This window comes from Stegodyphus dumicola, chromosome 1 (genome assembly GCF_044657685.1).
Source record: "Stegodyphus dumicola isolate Sdum_Otavi_A_Nest chromosome 1, ASM4465768v1".
NCBI lineage: Eukaryota > Metazoa > Arthropoda > Arachnida > Araneae > Eresidae > Stegodyphus > Stegodyphus dumicola.
Window position 1 is genome coordinate 263,448,276 of NC_140768.1, and position 20,226 is coordinate 263,468,501.

Consider the following 20,226-nt stretch of genomic DNA (forward strand, 5'->3'; position numbering starts at 1 on the left):
TTGAAATTAAAAAAGCATGCATAATAAATTAGTCATGAATTTTATTTACCTTATCATATTACAAAATAATACAGTATTATGTATTAAATTCTGATGACCTAATATTAAGATTTGTGTGTAAAAATTAGTTGAGCTTGATAGTCACAGAAATAAGTTTCCATAAGATTTGCATAAATCTTCATAGAATTTTATTTATTTATTTGATTTCTCAGCTGTTTCAAACAAAATTATAGAACTATACTATGAATTTCTTTACATCATTTTGATAGTAACTAAATAACAAAAGTATAAATCATATTTATTAGGTTTAATAATCTGTCAAAAAATTAATCAGTCATATTTTCACTACAACAGCAAAGGTATAGAAATTAATATTTTGTAACCAAACAACTCATTTGCACACAGAGAGAAAACATTAAAATTTCTATTCACTGAATTTGATACACAATTTTTTACATTGCATAAAAAAAAGGTTTTCGTTAAGCAGATTTGCTTTATGCAGAATAAATTCTACCTTTATAAACTACATTTTATCATAAAAATAAGGATACATAATTTATTACTGAAAATGTATGAAACTATATGTTCTCTATTCAGACTCTCAGGAAAATTATAATTCTAAAGGAAATTAGCATACATATACTACAAATATATGAAAATACAAAACTACTTATGTAACAAGCCAATAATTATACAATCAAGATCCAATTTAGCTGTTCTGAATGATTGACAATTTGAACACTGATGACTCGAAATAGTCATTATATTAAATTATATTTGCTTGCATTAAGAAACTATAATTAAACAGCTTTTTTCAAAAAAATCATTTATGGATAGATAAATAAATAGATAAATAAAGTGAGAGAAACTCTCTGATTTGACAATTCAGATTGTCAGACTAATTTGATCTTCTTAAGAGGTGGTGTTCTTAGAAAGGTCAGATTTAATACTGGTGTTTATATTATTAGAAATACTGATCATTTTCAGAGATGGTCTTTAAGGTAGGTAGTTTCCATGAGAAAAATTACGGCAAGGATAAAAATAATTACAATAACCAATATATTCCACTTAATTACAATAACCAATATATTCCACTTAAAATGAGTGCAATAATTTTTAATGCATCATATCTCATCTCAAGTGCAGGAAAATACAGAAGATGATCTTGCTTTTCCGAAATACAAATATACACTTTATGAATGAATTACATAATTACCAAGATATTTCTTGGGAAAATTTAACATGATGAATCAATTTTAATATATTCAAATGATGGGCAAAACTTCTCCTTACTCTTTCCTTGCAAATTATATCCATAGCATCTCTTGCTTTTTCTCTATCTCGACATGCAAAATATACTTCACATCCATGATATGCCAGTGCTCTGGCTGTTTCAAATCCTAAATATAAAAGATGTACTTATATTTGCACTGAATTATGAATAACATGAATAACATTTCAGGAGAATTTGCCATAAATATTTAAACTTTAATTACTAAGCTGATCCAGAAAGTAAGTATCATTTGCACATATCTCTTGTGCATCTGACAGAACAAAGGTCTTGCATGCATATTTACATTGTTCAACTGAAGAATAAATTAGCCAAGACATTTTCTTTGTTTATATTAATCTTTGAAGTCATTGTTTGTTGGAAATCATGTTTAAAACAATTTATTGGCCCACCAGCTGTGAAATAAGAGCTATTATCAAGTTTCTGAATATGAGAAATGTTCGACCTTGTGAAATTTATCATCAAGATAAGTGAAACTTATGCAGAGAACGTGATGAGTAAAGGTTGGTGATTTCTTTTCTTCAATTACAGATGCTAACTTTGGATCACTATATGTAGTTTCTGATTTACATGACTGAAAAGGTACAGTATATGATTTTATTCTTGATATAGAAGATACTAAGAAAATTAGTTAAATACTTAAAACACAGAGAAAAATTGATGCACATTAGATAATGATAAATATACAGTTAATAAGTGATAATTTTACACAGACATATTGCAATTTACAGAAATAATCAGAAACAGCATTTTTTAAACAAATTTAATTTACTTTATGTGTAACTTTTAGGGCAATTAAATTTTATAAGCTTTTATCAAAAAATAAATAGACATGCCCATCAAAATTACAAATGACAATATAATAAATTAATAATAGGTATGGCATGAAAGTAGATTAGGATATTTAATGAAAGAAGGGAAAATGTCCATAACAATGAGCATAATGGATGCTCGTCACTGATCACTGATGAACCGGTGCTGCATTGACAAAAAAGTTTGTACCGATAGCTGATTCACGATTTCTGATTTGTCAATGAATTTTCAAAATATTTCCTGATCTTTATTACGTGAAATTGTGATGGAACATTTGCACTACAAAAAGCTGTGTTTGCTATGAGTACCAAAAACACAATTGGACATTTGAAAATGGAATTGCATGACAGTAGACTTGTTTTTCAGCACTATGTGACAGAAGAAAAAAAAAAAACTGTGGGGGGGAGGGATTGTCACAGGTGACAAAATATGATTTGTTAAGAGACACCTGAAATGATACAACAATCACTTGGATAATGGCATACTAGTCTCCTGAAACCTAAGAAGGCAAAGTCACATCTTTCTTCAAGAAAAATTATATGCACCATGTTTTGGGAATGTCAAGGAATATTGTTAGTGAACTGGATGGAATGAGGCACAATCAACATTACAGCTTACTGTGAAGCTGAAAAAGTTACAGCACGTGATACAGAACAAAAGGTGTGGACTATTGACTTCTGGTATTGAGTTTGTGCATAACAACATGCAACTGCATACTTCACAGGTAACAATGTTGCTGCTTGATCATTTCACGAGGAACAATTTCATCATCCTCCTTATGGTCCAGACCTACCGCCATGTTACAGTTTATTTAGCTGGCCACGAGAGGGTGCAGCTTTTTTACTTTTAGCTTGTTATATTTTTCTTACTGCAAGCATACAATTGTTGTACATAGCTGTAAACAAAGCTTCTGTGTGATAAAAATGGAAAAGAATTCCAAACATTCTTGAGGATATGCATCAAGAAAGGTAAGCAAAAGATCATTTATCAAATGTTGTTAAATGTAAAAAATAAGAATAAGAAAATACAAATAAGAGAAAGGATCATAAATTGCAACATGGTGCTGAAATTCCGAGATAATAGTGATCTTTAGATATATTATGATTTAAGTATTATTGTTCAATTAGTGATTGAATATTGATTATTAAGATGGATAAGTTAAAAGCACTAAAAAAGAAGCGAGGAATGCTAAGAGCATCAGTAACAAGACTAACAGCTAAAATGAAAAAGGAAGTAGAAACAGATAATATTAAATTTGATTTATTAGAAGATGATTTATCCATCTTAAATGAAAATTAAAATGATATACTTATACTGAACACTGAAATCAAATCTATCATAAAAGATAAAAAAGAGTACAAAATTGAAATACAGGATAGCTTGGAATATAAAAATAAAATTATCTTGTGCAAATCGAAGATCAGTAGAATATTTAGAAATAGAAAATGTATTAAATTAAATGAGATGCTATCTAATTCTTCTACTATAGATATGGTAGAGAACACAAATACGAATGGCGCTAAACTTTTGAAACTAACCGTAAATAAATTTAAAGGCGATATATGTGAATTTCAAAGTTTTTGGGCTCAATATGAATCTGCTATACATAATAACTCTGCTTTAATTACCTCAAATCTTTACTAATGGATACAGCTTTAATGTCAATAAAGGGATCACCGTTAGTTGCTGAAAATTATGCTAAGGCAATAAATATTCTGGAAGAAAGGTTTGGTAGAAAGAAAATTTTAATAAACACACATATGAATTGTCTTCTGAATTAAAAGCCAGGGGGAAAAAATGGATGATATTAAAACATTACACAACTTATATGATAGTTTGGAAATTGAAATTAGAAGCCTTGATTCTCTTAATGTTACTTCGAATTCTTACAGCTATTTGTTATGCCCACTGTTAATAAGAATACTTCCTAGAGAATTAGTTTTAGAGTTTAATCGATCATTAACCCCTGACACAGAAACTACAGTGGCTAACATTTTGGAATTTCTCAAGAAAGAAGTTGAAAGCAGAGAGCATACATTTTTCCAAACATCGCCAACTTAGTCCGAGTTTAACATCAGAGCCGAACAACATAAACATCAATCGTGAGACCTTATTAAAAGTGAAAAATATCATACTGCCTTCAAAAACAAACATTTTGTTCCAGCAGTAGCGTCGTTGAATACGAATACGTCAACAGCCGATTGTATATTTTGTCGGAAGATAGAAAGAAAGTGAATCTTTGAAACATTCTACTTAAAATTGCATAATTCCAATTGAAGAGAAAAGAAATTAAGAATAGTGGCAGGTGCTATTTATGTTTTCATAAGGCTCATACGTCAGCCCATTGCAGCTCGGATATACGCTGTGATTTATGTTCATTAAGGCTTAATACTATTTTACATGATAATAAATTTGAAAATAAACGGGAAAATAAAGGTGAGCTTAAAACAGACACAGTGGTGGCATCAATTTCGGAGAGAGATAACAAAAATAGGGCTTATTTACAAACTGCAAATGCAATAGCTTTAGGTCAAAATAGAAGAAAAAAATGTAAGACTCATTTTTGATTCTGCCTCTCATAAATCTTTCATCCTGACAAAAATATCAAAACAGGTTATTCTTAAAGATATATGTGGACCTGGGAAAATAATAATTGAAGCTCTTGAAACTCCAGAAATTAACCAAGCTGTTATTGGCATGCCAGGAAAGGAAATACTTAATTATTGTAAGGAAAATTCGATAAGACTTGCTGATGCTACAGATATAGGTGTCCATAACTCTCAAATATCAGTATTAATTGGTAATGATTATTACTAGAAAATAGTCACTAGGAAGGTTAAAAGATTATCAAAGAGTCTTGTTGCCTCTGAAACCTTATTTGGTTACACTAAAAAATGGAAATGAAGCATCGAGTAATGTTTGTATACTTCATTCCGGAATTATGGTAATGAATGTTGTTGAGAATAGTTCGCATGCACATGATTTGAAAATTAATGCAGCTCTAAAAAGGCTATGGGATTTAGATGCAATTGGAATACATGACTATTCAACAAATGAAAATGATGCTGAAGTTATGCAGAGATTTGAAGAAACTATTGAATATAAAACCAATCGTTATGAAGTTTCATTACCTTGAAAGGACAATGTCAACAAAATGGGCAGTAATTGTAACATCGGCTTAAATAGATGGAGCTGTTTACCGTAATTTCCAGAAGAAACGCTGCGGCATTTACATGTTTAAAACTTAAATTTTCAGCGGGTGCGGCGTTTAGGTGCACTAAAAATAAAATATTTCCTTTGATGGTCATTGTGCATAGTTTGAATAACTTTGTCATTGTACATAGTTTGGATAGCGTTGTCATTGTACATAGACCACTCAGTTGTTCCAACATAAAAGACCACTCAGTTGTTCCAACACAAAAGACCACTCAGTTGCTTTTTGCGAACGTTATTTTGTTTACATTCTTTCATTTGAACAGACCTACATGCCTTATTCACCCTAAACGGGATCTCAGAACAATAACATTCTTCCCCCTTTGAAATGAGCATTCTCATCATTTTGAATAGTCTCTCTCCTCTGCTATTCGATAAATCTTCCAGGAACCATCCTCTCTCCACCCCTGCCTTTTCTGCAATTTTTTTCAAAGGCGGACACGACTCCACCTGCCTCGCAATAACGAACTCTGACGTATTTCCCCTTCAACATGAATCGATTTTTCTTGGCATTCTGCCAAATACAGACCCCATCAGTTTGGGTACAAGTACTTGTTGAATAGTTTTTAACTTAACTTGTTGGACAGTTTTTAACTTTAAGTACAAGTACTTGTTGGATAGTTTTTAAGAGCAGAAAATTTTTTAAAATGGCACCTAAATGGCAAAGAAGCTATACTGCTGGTTTTAAGCTTAATATAATTTCACGTGCTGAACAAATTGGAAATAGAGCAGCAGCTCGAGAGTTTGAAGTGGACGAGAGATGCATTCGACATTGGAGAACTGAAAAAGAAGAACTTAAAAATATGCCACAACAGAAACGAGCCAAAAGAAGTGGTACTGTAAGGTAGCCGAATCTAGAGGAAGACCTTGCAAACTATATAAGGAGCAACAAAAAAAAGGAATGGCAACTTCGACTGCAAAAATTCACTTACAAGCAAAATTTATAGCAAAGCAAATGAACATAAATGATTTCAAAGGAGGGCCTTGCTGGTGTAGCAGATTTATGAAAAGAAAAAATATTTCTCTGCGTACTAGAACAACAGTCGGGATTGCCAATGGACTGGCGGGATAAAAAGGCATCTTTTCTAAAATATGTGACAGATATTATTGACAAAAGGAAACTTCTTTGGTCACAGTTAATAAATATGGATGAAACGCCGTTAGCTTTCGTCTCTCCTGCAAACAGAACTGTTGATGAAACTGGTGCAAAAATTGTATCTGTGCTTACGACAAGGCATGAAAGAATGTCATTTACATGTGTATTAGCTTGTGCCGCAAACGGTGACAAGCTAAAGCCGATGATCATTTTTAAACGGAAAACTATTCCGAAGGGAGATTTTCCTAATGACGTAATTATTTGTGGAAACGAGAACGGCTGGATGTGCGAAACAATCATGCTATGGTGGCTACAAAACGTTTGGCAGTATCGTAAAGGATCTTTTTTCCAACCAAAAGGGTTATTGATAATGCATTCCATGCGTGCTCATTTACTTCAGTCAGTGAAAACCAGATGTCAAAAATTGTCTACGACCGTAGCAATAATTCCTGGTGGTTTGACAAAAATCTTACAACCATTAGATTTGTCAGGTAATAAATCTTTCAAAGCTGAAGTCCGAAAGCAGTGGGAGTGTTGGATGAGTGAAGGATTGCATACATATACCAAAAGCGGCAAAATGCTTAGAGCATCTTATGAACAAGTTGCAAAGTGGGTAGGAAGTGTGTGGAAATCGGTAAAAACATCGTCAATAATAGCAGGATTCAAAGAAGCTGAAATTATATCTTTAGATAAAGAGACTGTAAACCAAGAGGATGAATGTGATGATCTGGAAGACTTCGACTCAGATCAGGATTTACTAAATCTTTTTAATTCAGAAAGTGAAGAATCAGATTTTGATGGCTTCATATGATGTATAGTTTGCTGTAATTCCTTTCGTAAGTAAAATTTAAAATTTCCTTTTGTAATCCAAATTTAATAGTTCGTTGTTGCAACATTTTTTATAATATAGTCTGAGTATTACAAATATGGACTTCTTTAGTGGGTATATATATTTGTGAACGTAAATATATTTTCAACATTTCTTACCTTTATTTTTAAGTTATGATTTCATTTCATGCATTTTTCTTAACTTATATGTCATATATCAAGACATAGGTTGAGATTTTGCATCTATACGGCCCACGAAGATGTCATACGCAATTAAATCTACTGCGGTGTTTCTGTGCAATTTTAATTTTTTTCCCGCCATTTTTTCTCGAGTGCAGCGTTTACGCTGATGCGGCCTTTCTTTCGGAAATTACAGTACTTAGAAGATTTAAGAAAAATCCTGAAATTTATGAATTTATGACAAGTATTCAAGTGTAACTGAAGATTATCTAAATACAGGAATAGCTAAAAAGGCTCCGAAGAATTCTACGGAAAACATCTATTATTTGCCACACCATTGTTTAATCAGAGAAGATCACGATTGTACGAAATTAAGGGTCGTATTAAGGGTCATACTCATGACCCTTAATTTCGTACTTAACCTTTAAAGGATTGCTTACATTCAGGACCAAATTCAAAGCCTGAATTATTAGATTTGCTAATTAAATTTCGCCAACACAAAATAGCATTTCCTGCAGATATCGAAGTTGCTTTTCTACAAATTCTGTTGACGCCTGAGGACAGAAATGCAGTAAGATTTCTTTAGACTACAAAGGAAAAGGAGCAACCAATGATTTTAAGAATGACACGTGTAATATTCGGAGCAACCTGTAGCCCCTTTTTACTAGCAGCAACTATAAAGCATCACGCAAGAAAGTTGAAAGCAAAATATTCGAAGATCTATCAGCTTCTTGAAGAAATTTTTATGTAGATGATTTGATTCATGGTACAGATGATGAAGAAGAAGCTGCAGAAATTTATGAAGAAGTGAAAAGTATTATGATGCTTGCTAGTTTCAATATGAGAAAGTGGAGGAGCAATAACGCCCAATTGCATACGATTTGGAATGCAGCTGAAAATACGAAGTTTAATGGAGACGGAATGAAAAGCACTTTGTTACGATATATTAGGCATTATAAAGCAGAAAAACTGAAATTTCGAATCAAAGATGAATTATTCAAGGATCCAGCTAAGGAAATAACAAAATGGAAGATTCTTCAAGTTGCAGGCAAACTATACGATCCTATCGGTTTCATATCTCCCTTTGTTGTTGCAGCTAAAATGATGATGCAAGAATGTTGGCAAAGAGGATACCAATGGGATGCACCACTTGATCAAGAATTGCAGAACCAATTTAAAACCTGGTATAATGATATTCCTAAATTAAAAAATGTTGAAATTCCAAGAATTATTTTAACAGTCTATCAAAAAATAATATATCGAATATTCAGTTGCACTGTTTTATAGATAGTAGCCAAAAGGGATATGATGCCATTGCATATTTGAGGAACAATGAAAATGAGCTAACAAAAACATCTTTTGTTATGTTAAAAGCAAGAGTTGCTCCCATAAAAAAGGTTACGTTACCTCAACTGGAACTTTTAGGAGCAGTACGAGCTCAAATCATCACATACATTCGACATTCGTTGAAAAACATAGAAATGAAGATTTACATGTGGACAGATTCAGAAATTGTACTACACTGGGCCAAGGCTGATTCGACAAAATGGAAACAATTTGTACAAAATAGGTGTCTAGAAATCCAAGAGCAAACTGATCCAGATTGGTGGAATTATTGCCCAAGCCATGAGAATCTGTTGGACTTATCGACGAGAGGGCAGAAGGTAGAAACCCTTTCAAAAAATTAATTGTGGTGGTATGGACCACCTTGGCTTGTTCAAGATAACAAGGTTTGGCCCAGATCTTTGAGAAAGTTTAATGAAGATGATAAAATAACAAATTCTGAGAAAGGAAAAGGAAAGAAGCAAGAAATAAATCTTAACAGCAAACTGTATTGTTAAAAACAGATACATTCAAAACCTATCCTTCCTATCCAGAACTTCAGTGACATAAAAAAAATATATAGAATAACATCTTACGTTTTCAGATTTCTCAATAATATGAAAAACCCAAAATTAAGAAGAATTGGACCTTTCAAGCCTGAAGAGATGGCTGTAGCAGAGAATTTCTGGATCAAGAAAACTCAAGAAGAAAATTTTAGAGAAGAAATAAAGAAATTAATGATGAAACAAAGCATACATAGTTCGAAAATATTTACATTAATTCCATTTGTAGACTCAAATGGAATACTCAGAGTAGGTGGAAGGCTTCAAAATGCTGGGTTAAGCTATAATCAAACATAACCAGCAATATTACCCAAGAAGTCTCGTTTGACAGATCATATCATTAAAGATTGTCACGAAACACAAGGACACGCTGGTGTAGCTGAAACTTTAACTCAAGTTAGAGGAAAACTTTGGATACTAAAGGATCGACAGCATGTAAAGAGTAATATTAACAAGTGCATGATGTGACACAGATTTAAAGCTAAATCAGGATATCGCTCCTTTACCAACCGAAAGAATAACAGAGGCAAATCCCTTCAAAGTTGTAGGAGTTGACTTCGCTGGTCCTATGAGTACAAAGGAAGAAACTGGGAAGGCTTATATTGCTCTGTATACATGTGCGGTAACCAGAGCAGTGCATCTGGAACTAGTGTCTAGCCAAACAGCAAACAATTTTCTTCTGTCCTTTAGAAGATTTATTTCAAGAAGAAGAGCATGTCAAATAATATATTCAGACAATGCAAAAAACTTCAAAAGAACAGACAAGGATTTACAAAAACTATGGAATACCATCAAGGACACAGAAGTTCAAAATTATTTCGGTAATACAGGTATTGAGTAGAAATTCAATGGAGAAAGAGGCTTAGTGGAGCAGTTTCTGGGAAAGGCTTGTTAGATCTATCAAGTCATGTTTGAAGAAAATACTCATGAAGGATTCACTTAAGTTTGAAGAGCTAGAAACAGTTTTAATTGAAATTGGGGCAATACTGAATTCACGTCCGCTGACTTATGTTTACAGTGAAGTCAGAGAACCAGAACCGCTGACACCAGCTCATTTTCTAGTTGGACGAAGACTGACATCTTTACCATCTGACAAAATTCTTGAACCCGATTCAACTAAAGAAAATTTAACAAGCCAATATAAATACCAGCTAAGGTTATTAGAAGGATTTTGAAAAAGATGGAAAAGGGAATACTTACTTGAAATTAGAAATGTAAAACAAATTCAGAGAAGTAATGCTGTAACAGATCTTTTGAAGGGATCTGTAGTTCTAGTACATGAAGAAAAATTACCAAGATTATTATGGAAAATGAGAGTCGTACAGGAGTGTCATCCAGAATGAGATGGAAAAATAAGGGCTTGCACTATCCGTTTAGCTAATGGAACTAATCTTTGTCGTCCTGTGTTGTTATTGTACCGGTTAGAAACGACTTTAACTCTTTGAACTGATTACAGTGAATTTAAATTGTGAACACTGCGTATATGAACATTTAAACTTGTAGAACATTAAAAAAATTTGGTGTTTAAGGTAACTTCAGAATCCAATCCTTTGATGAACCAAGAGTTCATCGAGGGGGAGGATGTTACAATTTATGTAGCTGGCAGCCACGAGAGGGCGCAGCATTTTTACTTTTAGCTTGTTATATTTTTCTTACTGCATTGTGGATTTTGATGTATAGATGTAATGGCAACCAGAGAAACATGATGAACGTTCTTCTGTAAGCATACAATTGTTGTACATAGCTGCAAATAAAGCTTTTGTGTGATACAAATGGAAAAGACTTTCAAGTGTTCCTGTGGATATTTATCAAGAAAGGTAAGCAAAAGATCATTTATCAAATGTTGTAAAATGCAAAAAATAAGAATAAGAAAAAAGATCATAAATTGCAGCACACCATCTGACTTCTATTTGTTTTCTCATCTCAAGAAATTTCCTTGCCGGCCAGCACTTTGCAAGTGATAATGAGATTGAGGTAAAGGTCCAGAGCTGGTTCAGGTTGCAGGTGGCCGCATTCTACGAAGTGGATATGTTACAATTAGTGCCAAAATATGACACATGCCTTACTTCACATGGTGAATATGTCAAGTTTATGGTGTGTAGATTATAAAATACAAATGAAAACAAATTGCTAATCTTTTTTAATACCCTAATAGTATTTAATGCATAAAACAAATGTTAAATGACATTTTTGTAAAAATCAAATTTGGTTAATGATAATAGTAACTTAAAATAATTTTTTTCCATACAAGTGAAATGGTAGGAAATATGCTTTTAAAAAGCAATGAATACCTGTATCTACAAATTTCCAACACTAAATTTTCAGCACTGCCTTCAGTAAAAATGTTAATAAAATGTAATTATATAATTGAATGTACATATATAAATACAGACCTATTCCACAATTTGCACCAGTTATTATTGCTACTTTCCCTCCTAAATCTCTCCCATGTAGTATTTGCAAAGCAACAGTACTAGCATCAAATCTTTGTCTTATATCAGTTGGTGATTCCTTTTCTTCAACTGCAAATGCTAATCTTGGATCAGTATATGTCGTTTTCTGATTTATATGACTGAAAAGGTACAGTAAGTGATATAGAAGATAGTACGAAAATTATTTAAGTACTTAAAACACAGAGAAAAATTGATGCACATTAGATAATGATAAATATGCAGTTAGTAAGTGACAACTTTACACAGACATATTGCACTTTACAGAAATAATCAGAAACAACACTTTTTAAACAAATTTAACATTGCTTTACTTGATGTGTAACTTTTAGGGAAATTAAATTTTATAAGGTTTTATCAAGAAATAAACACACTGCAAATATCGTGCCCATCAAAATTACAAATGGCAATATAATAAATTAATAATAGTAAAGAAGATTGGAATTTTAATATACATAAATTGTAGTAAAATTATACAAATATATGCATATAATATGTAATGAATTTTGCGATATCTTGATGATTGGGTGATAGCAGCAAATTTAAATAATGCATATGGAAAGACAACTAGCAAATAGACATGGCTAAAAACAAGACATAATTCATTGTCGGACAACTAGTTCTTAATACATGTTCTCATTCATACATCCTTTTGGTTACGAAATGCACCCCACAATTTTCCACAGATTACATTTTCAGACAATGAACAGCAGACAGTATAGATGACTGGATAAGAGCTATTTGCACTGAAAGATTACATAATCAAATAACAATAAATAATTAAACAATAAACAGTATACTATATGTACTTTGAGAACAGGAAAGAGAGATACACAAATTAAAATGAAGAATTATAGGTTATTGCTAATTTAAGTAATAATTTTATTTTACCCATTTTTTTTTATCTTACTTACTTATACACTCATATAGGTTTAAATCTTCAAAATTTTATCCAGAGATGGAAGAAGTTTGGGAAAACGGAGCAACTTATTTCAAGAATTTAACTATATAAAATTTATCATTGGCTATAATAATTGTAATCAATATAACTTTAGAGTTCAAGCAAAGAAACTTATCCAATGACAGTTGTTTTTGACTCTTGAAGATTCTTTGAGAATGTTACATTGCATTACCATCAAACAGATTTATTGCTCACAAAGCTATGGCCTTATTCCAATGATTGTTTTTACAGAATTTTACACACTTTCCCAGTTTTACACATCTCATTTCCCCCCCTTTTTTTTTCTTTTCCTCTTCAGATGAAATCTCCTCTATAACCTTGTGATGCAAATGCACTTTTTTGTGATGTAGATCCATCAGCTCATTAGTGATCAGTCTAGCCATTTTCTCCAACAGTTCTTGAATGTCCTCCTTATTCCACTACAATCCATGTTCTGCTCCAAAGACATTATTTCATTGACAAGTCATGGTTTCAGCATAGCCGCCAACCTTGAAATCTTAAAAACCAATAGAAACTGTGAGATTTTCATGTTATGCAGCAATAGCATGTGAAACGAATTAAAACTGACTGCAGTTCACGTTATATGGCCTATTTGTAATTTAATTCTGATGCAAAATATTGTTGCATGCATACGGATTTGTAATGGATTGAATACACAGAGAACTGATGATAATTTAATAAAATTTATTTTACTGAAAGAAACACTTTACAGTACTCTGGAACTTTACACAGCAAATCCTCATTCTTCTTAGTATCACACAACACAATCAGTGGTTACACTTCAGACTACTAAGATTGTTAAACAAAATGCAATAAAAAGTCCATCTAAAAGGCGAAGATCTCCTGGATATCTCAGTGCCCCGAATTCAGCTCTAAACTAACAACAGCTACTGAGAAACTGATGTTCTCCCCAATCTCGTATAGTCTTCAACTGGCTGCTGAGAAATTTCTAATACCTTCCACTTCTCGAAATTATTGGAAGGCATATGAGGGCCAGAAATGGTTACAGTTACATATAGCAATGCAAAGTGTATCTAAAATGTGATGCTTTCATGGATATCTCAATACTCCGAATTCAGCTCTGAACCAACAACTACTACTGAAAAACTGATGTTCTTCCCAGTCTTATGTAGTTTTCTCCCAGCTGCTGAGAAATCTCTAGTACCTTCCACTTACAAAATTACTAGAAGGCATATGAGGGCCAGATATGGTTATAGTTAGATATAGGATCAATTACAATTATTAAATCACAATGCGCATTACATATAGGGACTGAACCAAAATGTCAAATGGTCGCAAAATGTCAATGTCAATGTTGCCAAATCGTCGCAAAGTTTGGCAAATTTTAGTGATTTTTCACCAAATCTGGCGATAAAAATTAGTGGCCAATTAGCGAGACGCCAATTTAGCAATATAGTCATTTACTCTATGTTAAATAGACTTGCCCTTTTGTTCTTATGTTTCTGGCAGAGCATCTCCTCTTTCAAGCATTTCATTTTAAATCATACGAAAAAATTCCACTATAATTTCACTAAAATTAGTTACATACGTACAAAATTTGTAACAATATATTAATATTTAATTGGATATTCTAAATTTTGTGTTCTTTGGGTCATTTTTAAAATTTTCTTATACTTATGCACTAAGAAAATCTTGTATACTGCAGGAAAGGTTTTATATATCAAGGTACTTTTAAATAAAATGAAAATAAAATTAATAATCGATGCACACAGTATTTGCATGGATACACTTAGTAATGTACCATAAGCAACAAAATTAAATTAATTACAAACATTAACTGATTAAACACTGCTTGAATTTTCAGATAAAAATCTACAAATATCATACATTAAGACAACTGATCAAATGAAATTTAATGAAAAAATTTTATAAAACAAAGATCAATAAAGTGTAATAAGGGAAAAAATACAATTCAAATAAAATAAAATTTATTAAAAAGAAAATATTTGAAAATCATTAGAGTAGAGGAGAATAAAGTTGGCCTAATTTAAGTTCCCTTAATTCAATAAATTTCATTTACTGCTGGGAAACATTTTCCTTAGTAAAGCTAAAAATTAAACAATGGGAAATTTGGTGATCTATGGGAAGGCTGGGAGATATTATGAAAAATGAGTCTCGTGACAAAATTGGAAGAATTTACGGTACTGTTATATTATTTTCATCTTTCCTAATCAATTTTCAAATAAATAGCAATAGCATTGTTACAAGTTAAGAGACATAGTTCTTGAGTACTGATGGCAGATGATGAGTGTTTAGATCAAAGGAACCTGTTCCAATAAATTTATTTTGCTTGTGAATGTCTTGTTCACAAGCAAAATAAATTTATTGGAAACATGGTCCTTTGCTTCTGAATGTCTTGTTCACAAGCAAAATAAATGTCATCCCTTATTGCCGAATTTTTCTATGGTAAGTCTATGGTAAAAAGCTAGACAAGAGGAGAACACAGACAAATTATACAAGCAGCTTATTAAAAAGTTCCCTTATAATAATAAGACAGAAGATATTTTGTAATACCTATTTCTCTTCTAGATCTTTCTGAACTGGTTTTGAAAGCCTAGAAAAATGATTAATTCAATACTGACCTAACTTAATTGCTTAGATAAATGTAGGTGTTCCTCATCCTATCTCACAAATGAAGGAAATTAATTATAACACTACAAAATATAGGCATCTTTTAAAATAGTACTTGGCATGTTTTCTAAAATTGTCTTGAGCTTTTCTGAAAAGATTAATAGCACAATAATATTTTAATTAAGAACACAGCAATGAGAAAATCATTTGATATGTGAAAGGATAAAAATAAACAGCCAAGGGATGGTCAGAATAATTTTAAATCAACCACAACTATTCCCAATGATTGCAAACATCAAGAGTGCTTTTTGTTACTGTACTGAAATCAATAAAATATGATATAGCATAGATGATAGTAATGATTATTAAGGAAAAACAATTGTTATTATTTAAAAAAATTTCTCATGTACTAACATGGAAGTAAAATTTTAATTGCAAAAATTAAAACTGTTATTAATTCTTGGCATAGAAAACCATTTCTATTTTTTGGAAGAGAGAAAGGACTTTTAAAATAAGTAAGAGTAAGAATAAAGACCTTTTTCTTAAAATTAAAAATATACATGGCACTCTCTATTAAGAGTATGTGAAATTAAATGACATAAATTAACTTTAATCCTTTTGCAGTGGCAAAATGAAGCAATTCTTTCTTGCCAAATACATGCAATATCTGTCAGTCACAGATCTGTAATGCCAACAGTATTGTTTATGCCCACTGGGGTACATAACTAGGAATGAGGGCAAAGCTTTTTGACGAGCATCAAAAGGTTAATCAATAGTCTAGATATAATATAAAAAAATAAGGATAGCAGAAGAATTAAATTAGTTTTATTACATCAGATTAACAAATATAGTGCAACTACAATTAAATGGAAGAATTAAAAACGATGCAAAAGATATATTGGAAAGCTTTCCAAAATATTACTACAAAATAACTTCAAATTACAGAAAACTGTAAGCTTACTCAACAAAATAAACGAGTCCATCTTCACCAACCATTCTTTCCCAGCCATGAGGTAGTTCTAAAATATCAAATTTTAACAATTATAAAACATATTAAACAATGAATTTTCGGTACTTACGTATTATTGCAACCAGGCCAAAATTCGCATAAATTGCCAAATTTGGCAACCCTACTTACGGCAACCCTACGTGTTATACGTAGTTTTGTAAAAAGAGTATGTGGAGATTCACAAAATTTTCCTGCATTTTCGTGCAAATTTTTGTAATTTATGAGAAAATAGCAGAGTACATGGATAAAGTCAAGAGTGTGCGCAATGCCATTTTTGTGCAATTCTGGGATGTTTTTTTAAGTAAAAATAAGTCAACGTGTACATGGTTATGCCGAATACGGTTTTCAATCAATGCTAAAAGCAATAGCCAAAAGATTTCCGCCGAAAAAATAATTCTGCAACTTATTCAAATTCGAAACCGGAAGGGTTGCTATTTTATATTTTAAAACAAAATAATATAAAAACTGTATTAAAAATTATCTGTAATTAATAAATGTACATTTCCTTTTTATTCATACTTTTTTACTGAAACTTACAAATAGCGCCAACCTGGTTGCGATAATACGTAAGTACCGAATTTTCAATAAACAATATGCAAAAAAATAAAACAAACTGAATTAGACATTTGAAAAGTCCACACTTATTAGAATGTTTACTTTCTATAATATTAGAAATCAAATTATTCTCTATATTAGTAACTCAAGTAGTTTCTACTTTGTATCTTTTTTTTCCACTTAAAAAGAAAAGGAAAAACTAACACACCCTTAATTATTAATATCAAATAAATTTAAAATAGTATTCAAATCATGAACACTGAAGTATCTATACTTATCAAGTCTTTTCTCATTCAATACATTCTATTATATCAGTGTTTTCCAAACTTTCTTAATACAGGAGCACTTAAATATTCTAACATTTTTAAGGAACGCTAAAGTAAATTTGAGTTTTTAATTATAATAAATGATAATGCAAATATATCATATAAACAAAAAAATATATTCACTACTCCAATTTTTATGTCACAGCTATAAAAGAAATGCTTTTCAATTTTTAATTATATAAAAAATTATGCATAAAACTAATTAAATGGAATTAAAAATATTTTAAAAATTAAATATTTAGTTTTCAACGACTTCATGTCTGAAATGTCTGAATCTTCAAATTGCAAATTCTTTCAATGCCAAGAACAATGTTAGAAATCTAAATTCTTATATCAGATGTTCCGTCAAGTCGGTTTTTACGTTTGGATTTTGTTGCAGTATTACATGAAAAGCCAGTCTTGTACAAATACGTTTCCACAAAAGGAAGTAAAATATTAGAAGCTCATTTTAATACGTTCAGATATTCTTCTGATAAATGCATCTAAAACTTGTTTAATTCTATGGTGGTTGGTTTTTGGAGAAAATTATTTCTACCCAAATGCGTCGGTCATAAATTTGTAATGTGAGCTGTGTTTGTTTGCACTCACTGTGGCATGTAATTGGAATGTAAGCTCAGCTCATTGATGAGCATCAAAAGAGTAATGGTAGTTTTTAATATGGCAAATACTTTTCCATTATTTTAATAGGTAAATATTCCAATCTCAAAATGAAAAATAAGATCTGGCTATTTCCTTATTATGCATCGCAAGTCATAAGGAAATAGCCAATGTTCTCTCTCAATAAATATAATGAATGTGAGACTCTCTCAATAAATGTGAGACTCTCTCTCAATAAAATTCATGATCAGTTTTTCGCCTATTTGCTCATTATTGTGGTTTACAAACACATTCACTTTCAAGTTCTTGCACAATTTGAGTCAATCTGTATAGATCTCAGATTTCAGAAATTCTCTAAGGAACAAACAGTAAAACTTAGGTATGATGGAGGCAACCAGTTTCTGGTCATCATTTTGATAGACGATTCAAATTGGAAATGACACTAAAATTACATGCATTAAAAATCCATTCCATTCAAATGCAGGCACAAAAATCTCCTAACCAGGTTGTAATATTGTTTTCCATTAATGGCTATGGCATTTCCATCCATACCTCAAAAACAGTATAGACTTATCACACCAGTCCAAAATCCAAACCACATGATTATTTGTTGCAAATGCGATGCTGTCTCACAGATTTCTCAAGGATTATGTGTTGCCCAAATGCAACAAGTTCATTTATATGAAGATGTATTTTATAAGTGAATGCTACCTTGTGCACAAAATCTTTATTTATTAGTTGCATCCTCAAAACTCATTTAATGAGCTATCTCCATTGCAAGTGATTATTCAGTTTCAGTTCCTGGGTTTGTTAATTTTAAAATCATGCAGGCGCAAATCTATGAAAAAATCCAAACTATTGCAAACAATGCCAAATGCAATTTTTTGGACTCTCAGCAAACTGTCAGGCAAAAAAGCAGTTTCTTCACAGTTCAGCCAGATTTAGAGAGACATTTTAGTATTTGGTGTCAAATAGGTGCAAATTTGTACCCAAGTATTGCACGAAGTTTCCTAAAAGTCTCTGCATAACACCATCTGTTCTGCAATCAAATTTTGTTCCTTTGCATAGCACTCCAAGTAAATTAAGCTGCAATAATACTGATAAAGGAACTTGCAAAAACATGGTTACTAACCCAATCATGGGACAAGTCACACAAACCAAATTTGGTATCCTTAAATCAAAACATTAAGTTGTTATTATAATGATATAAAAGCATTTGTCAATACTTTCAAAAACTATTTTATTATGTAAATTAAATCCAGCACATTTCTGGGTATGTTTTACTAGCATGGCACATTTTAAAAGACATGAACAAAAAAGAAAAGCTCAAAATATGAACAACAAAAGTAGAGATGATTCTTATGTTGTGATATTTGTAATATATATATATAATAATTTATTTACTTAAGAAATATTGATTATATTATCTCCATATATTATTTTTAGTAGAAGTATCTAAAAAGAGTGAACCCATAGGTAGGAAGTTTAATTCCGAAAGTGAATTTAAGATCATACAACATTATATATATACGAGGCGTATTCGGAAACTAAGTACCGTTTTGGAAAAAAAAAAAAATAGTAAAACAATTTTTTCGAATCCAATTTTATTTTTACATGAAAATACATGTCTTAAACTATTTTTCAACATAGTTTCCGCCAATGATCAAACGCTTGTCATAGCGGGTGACCAGTTTTTGTATACCACTGTCAAAGAAACTTCCCGCCAGTTTCGATAACCACGACTCCACAGCATTTTTCGTGTCATCGTCAGATCCGAAGCGCTTGCCACCAAGCTCGCACTTCATGTGCAGGAACAAGTAATAGTGAACATCTTCTACTACGGACGGCGCCAAGTCCGGGCTGTACAGCGGGTGATCGAACTTCTCCCAATGAAACTGTCGAATTAACGATTGAGTGACACCAGCAGTATGGGGCCGAGCATTGTCATGGAGCAACACAATTCCTTTACTGAGCATTCCTCTTCGTTTGTTTTGAATGGCACGCCTTAGTTTTTTTTTTAGTCTCACAATATCGTGCCGCATTAATGGTTTCACCTCTGGGAAGAAATTCAGTAAGCAAAACGCCTTTCCTATCCCAGAAGACAGTGCACATGATTTTTTGTGATGACATTGTCACTTTGAACTTTTGTTTTTTCGGAGAATGAGTATGTCTCCACTCCATTGATTGTTGTTTCGATTCAGGTGTGAAATGACACACCCAAGTTTCATCGCCTGTCACAATTTGGTTTAAAACGTTTTCTCCCTCATCACTGTACCGCATGAGAAATGTCAGGGCACTACCAAGTCGCTTTGTTTTGTGAACATCAGTGAGCATTTTTGGAACCCATCGGGAACACAGTTTGCGATAATTCAAGCAGTCAGACACAATTTCGAACAAAACAGTACGTGAAATTTGTGGAAATGCCTCTG

General features: G+C 31.9%; 1 protein-coding gene across 3 annotated transcripts in view; it reads right to left on the minus strand.

The window, feature by feature from the left end:
- Wwox (WW domain-containing oxidoreductase) overlaps window positions 1-20,226 on the minus strand; it is a 107,833-nt gene that overhangs the window by 23,719 nt on the left and 63,888 nt on the right. For all 3 annotated transcript variants that reach the window (XM_085827520.1, XM_085827512.1, XM_085827508.1), the window contains 3 exons: window positions 16,272-16,329; window positions 11,701-11,879; window positions 1,294-1,400 (listed from right to left, as the gene is read on the minus strand). In XM_085827520.1, coding sequence (XP_085683646.1) covers window positions 1,294-1,400; window positions 11,701-11,879; window positions 16,272-16,329 — 344 coding nt within the window. The remainder of the gene's footprint in view (window positions 1-1,293; window positions 1,401-11,700; window positions 11,880-16,271; window positions 16,330-20,226) is intronic.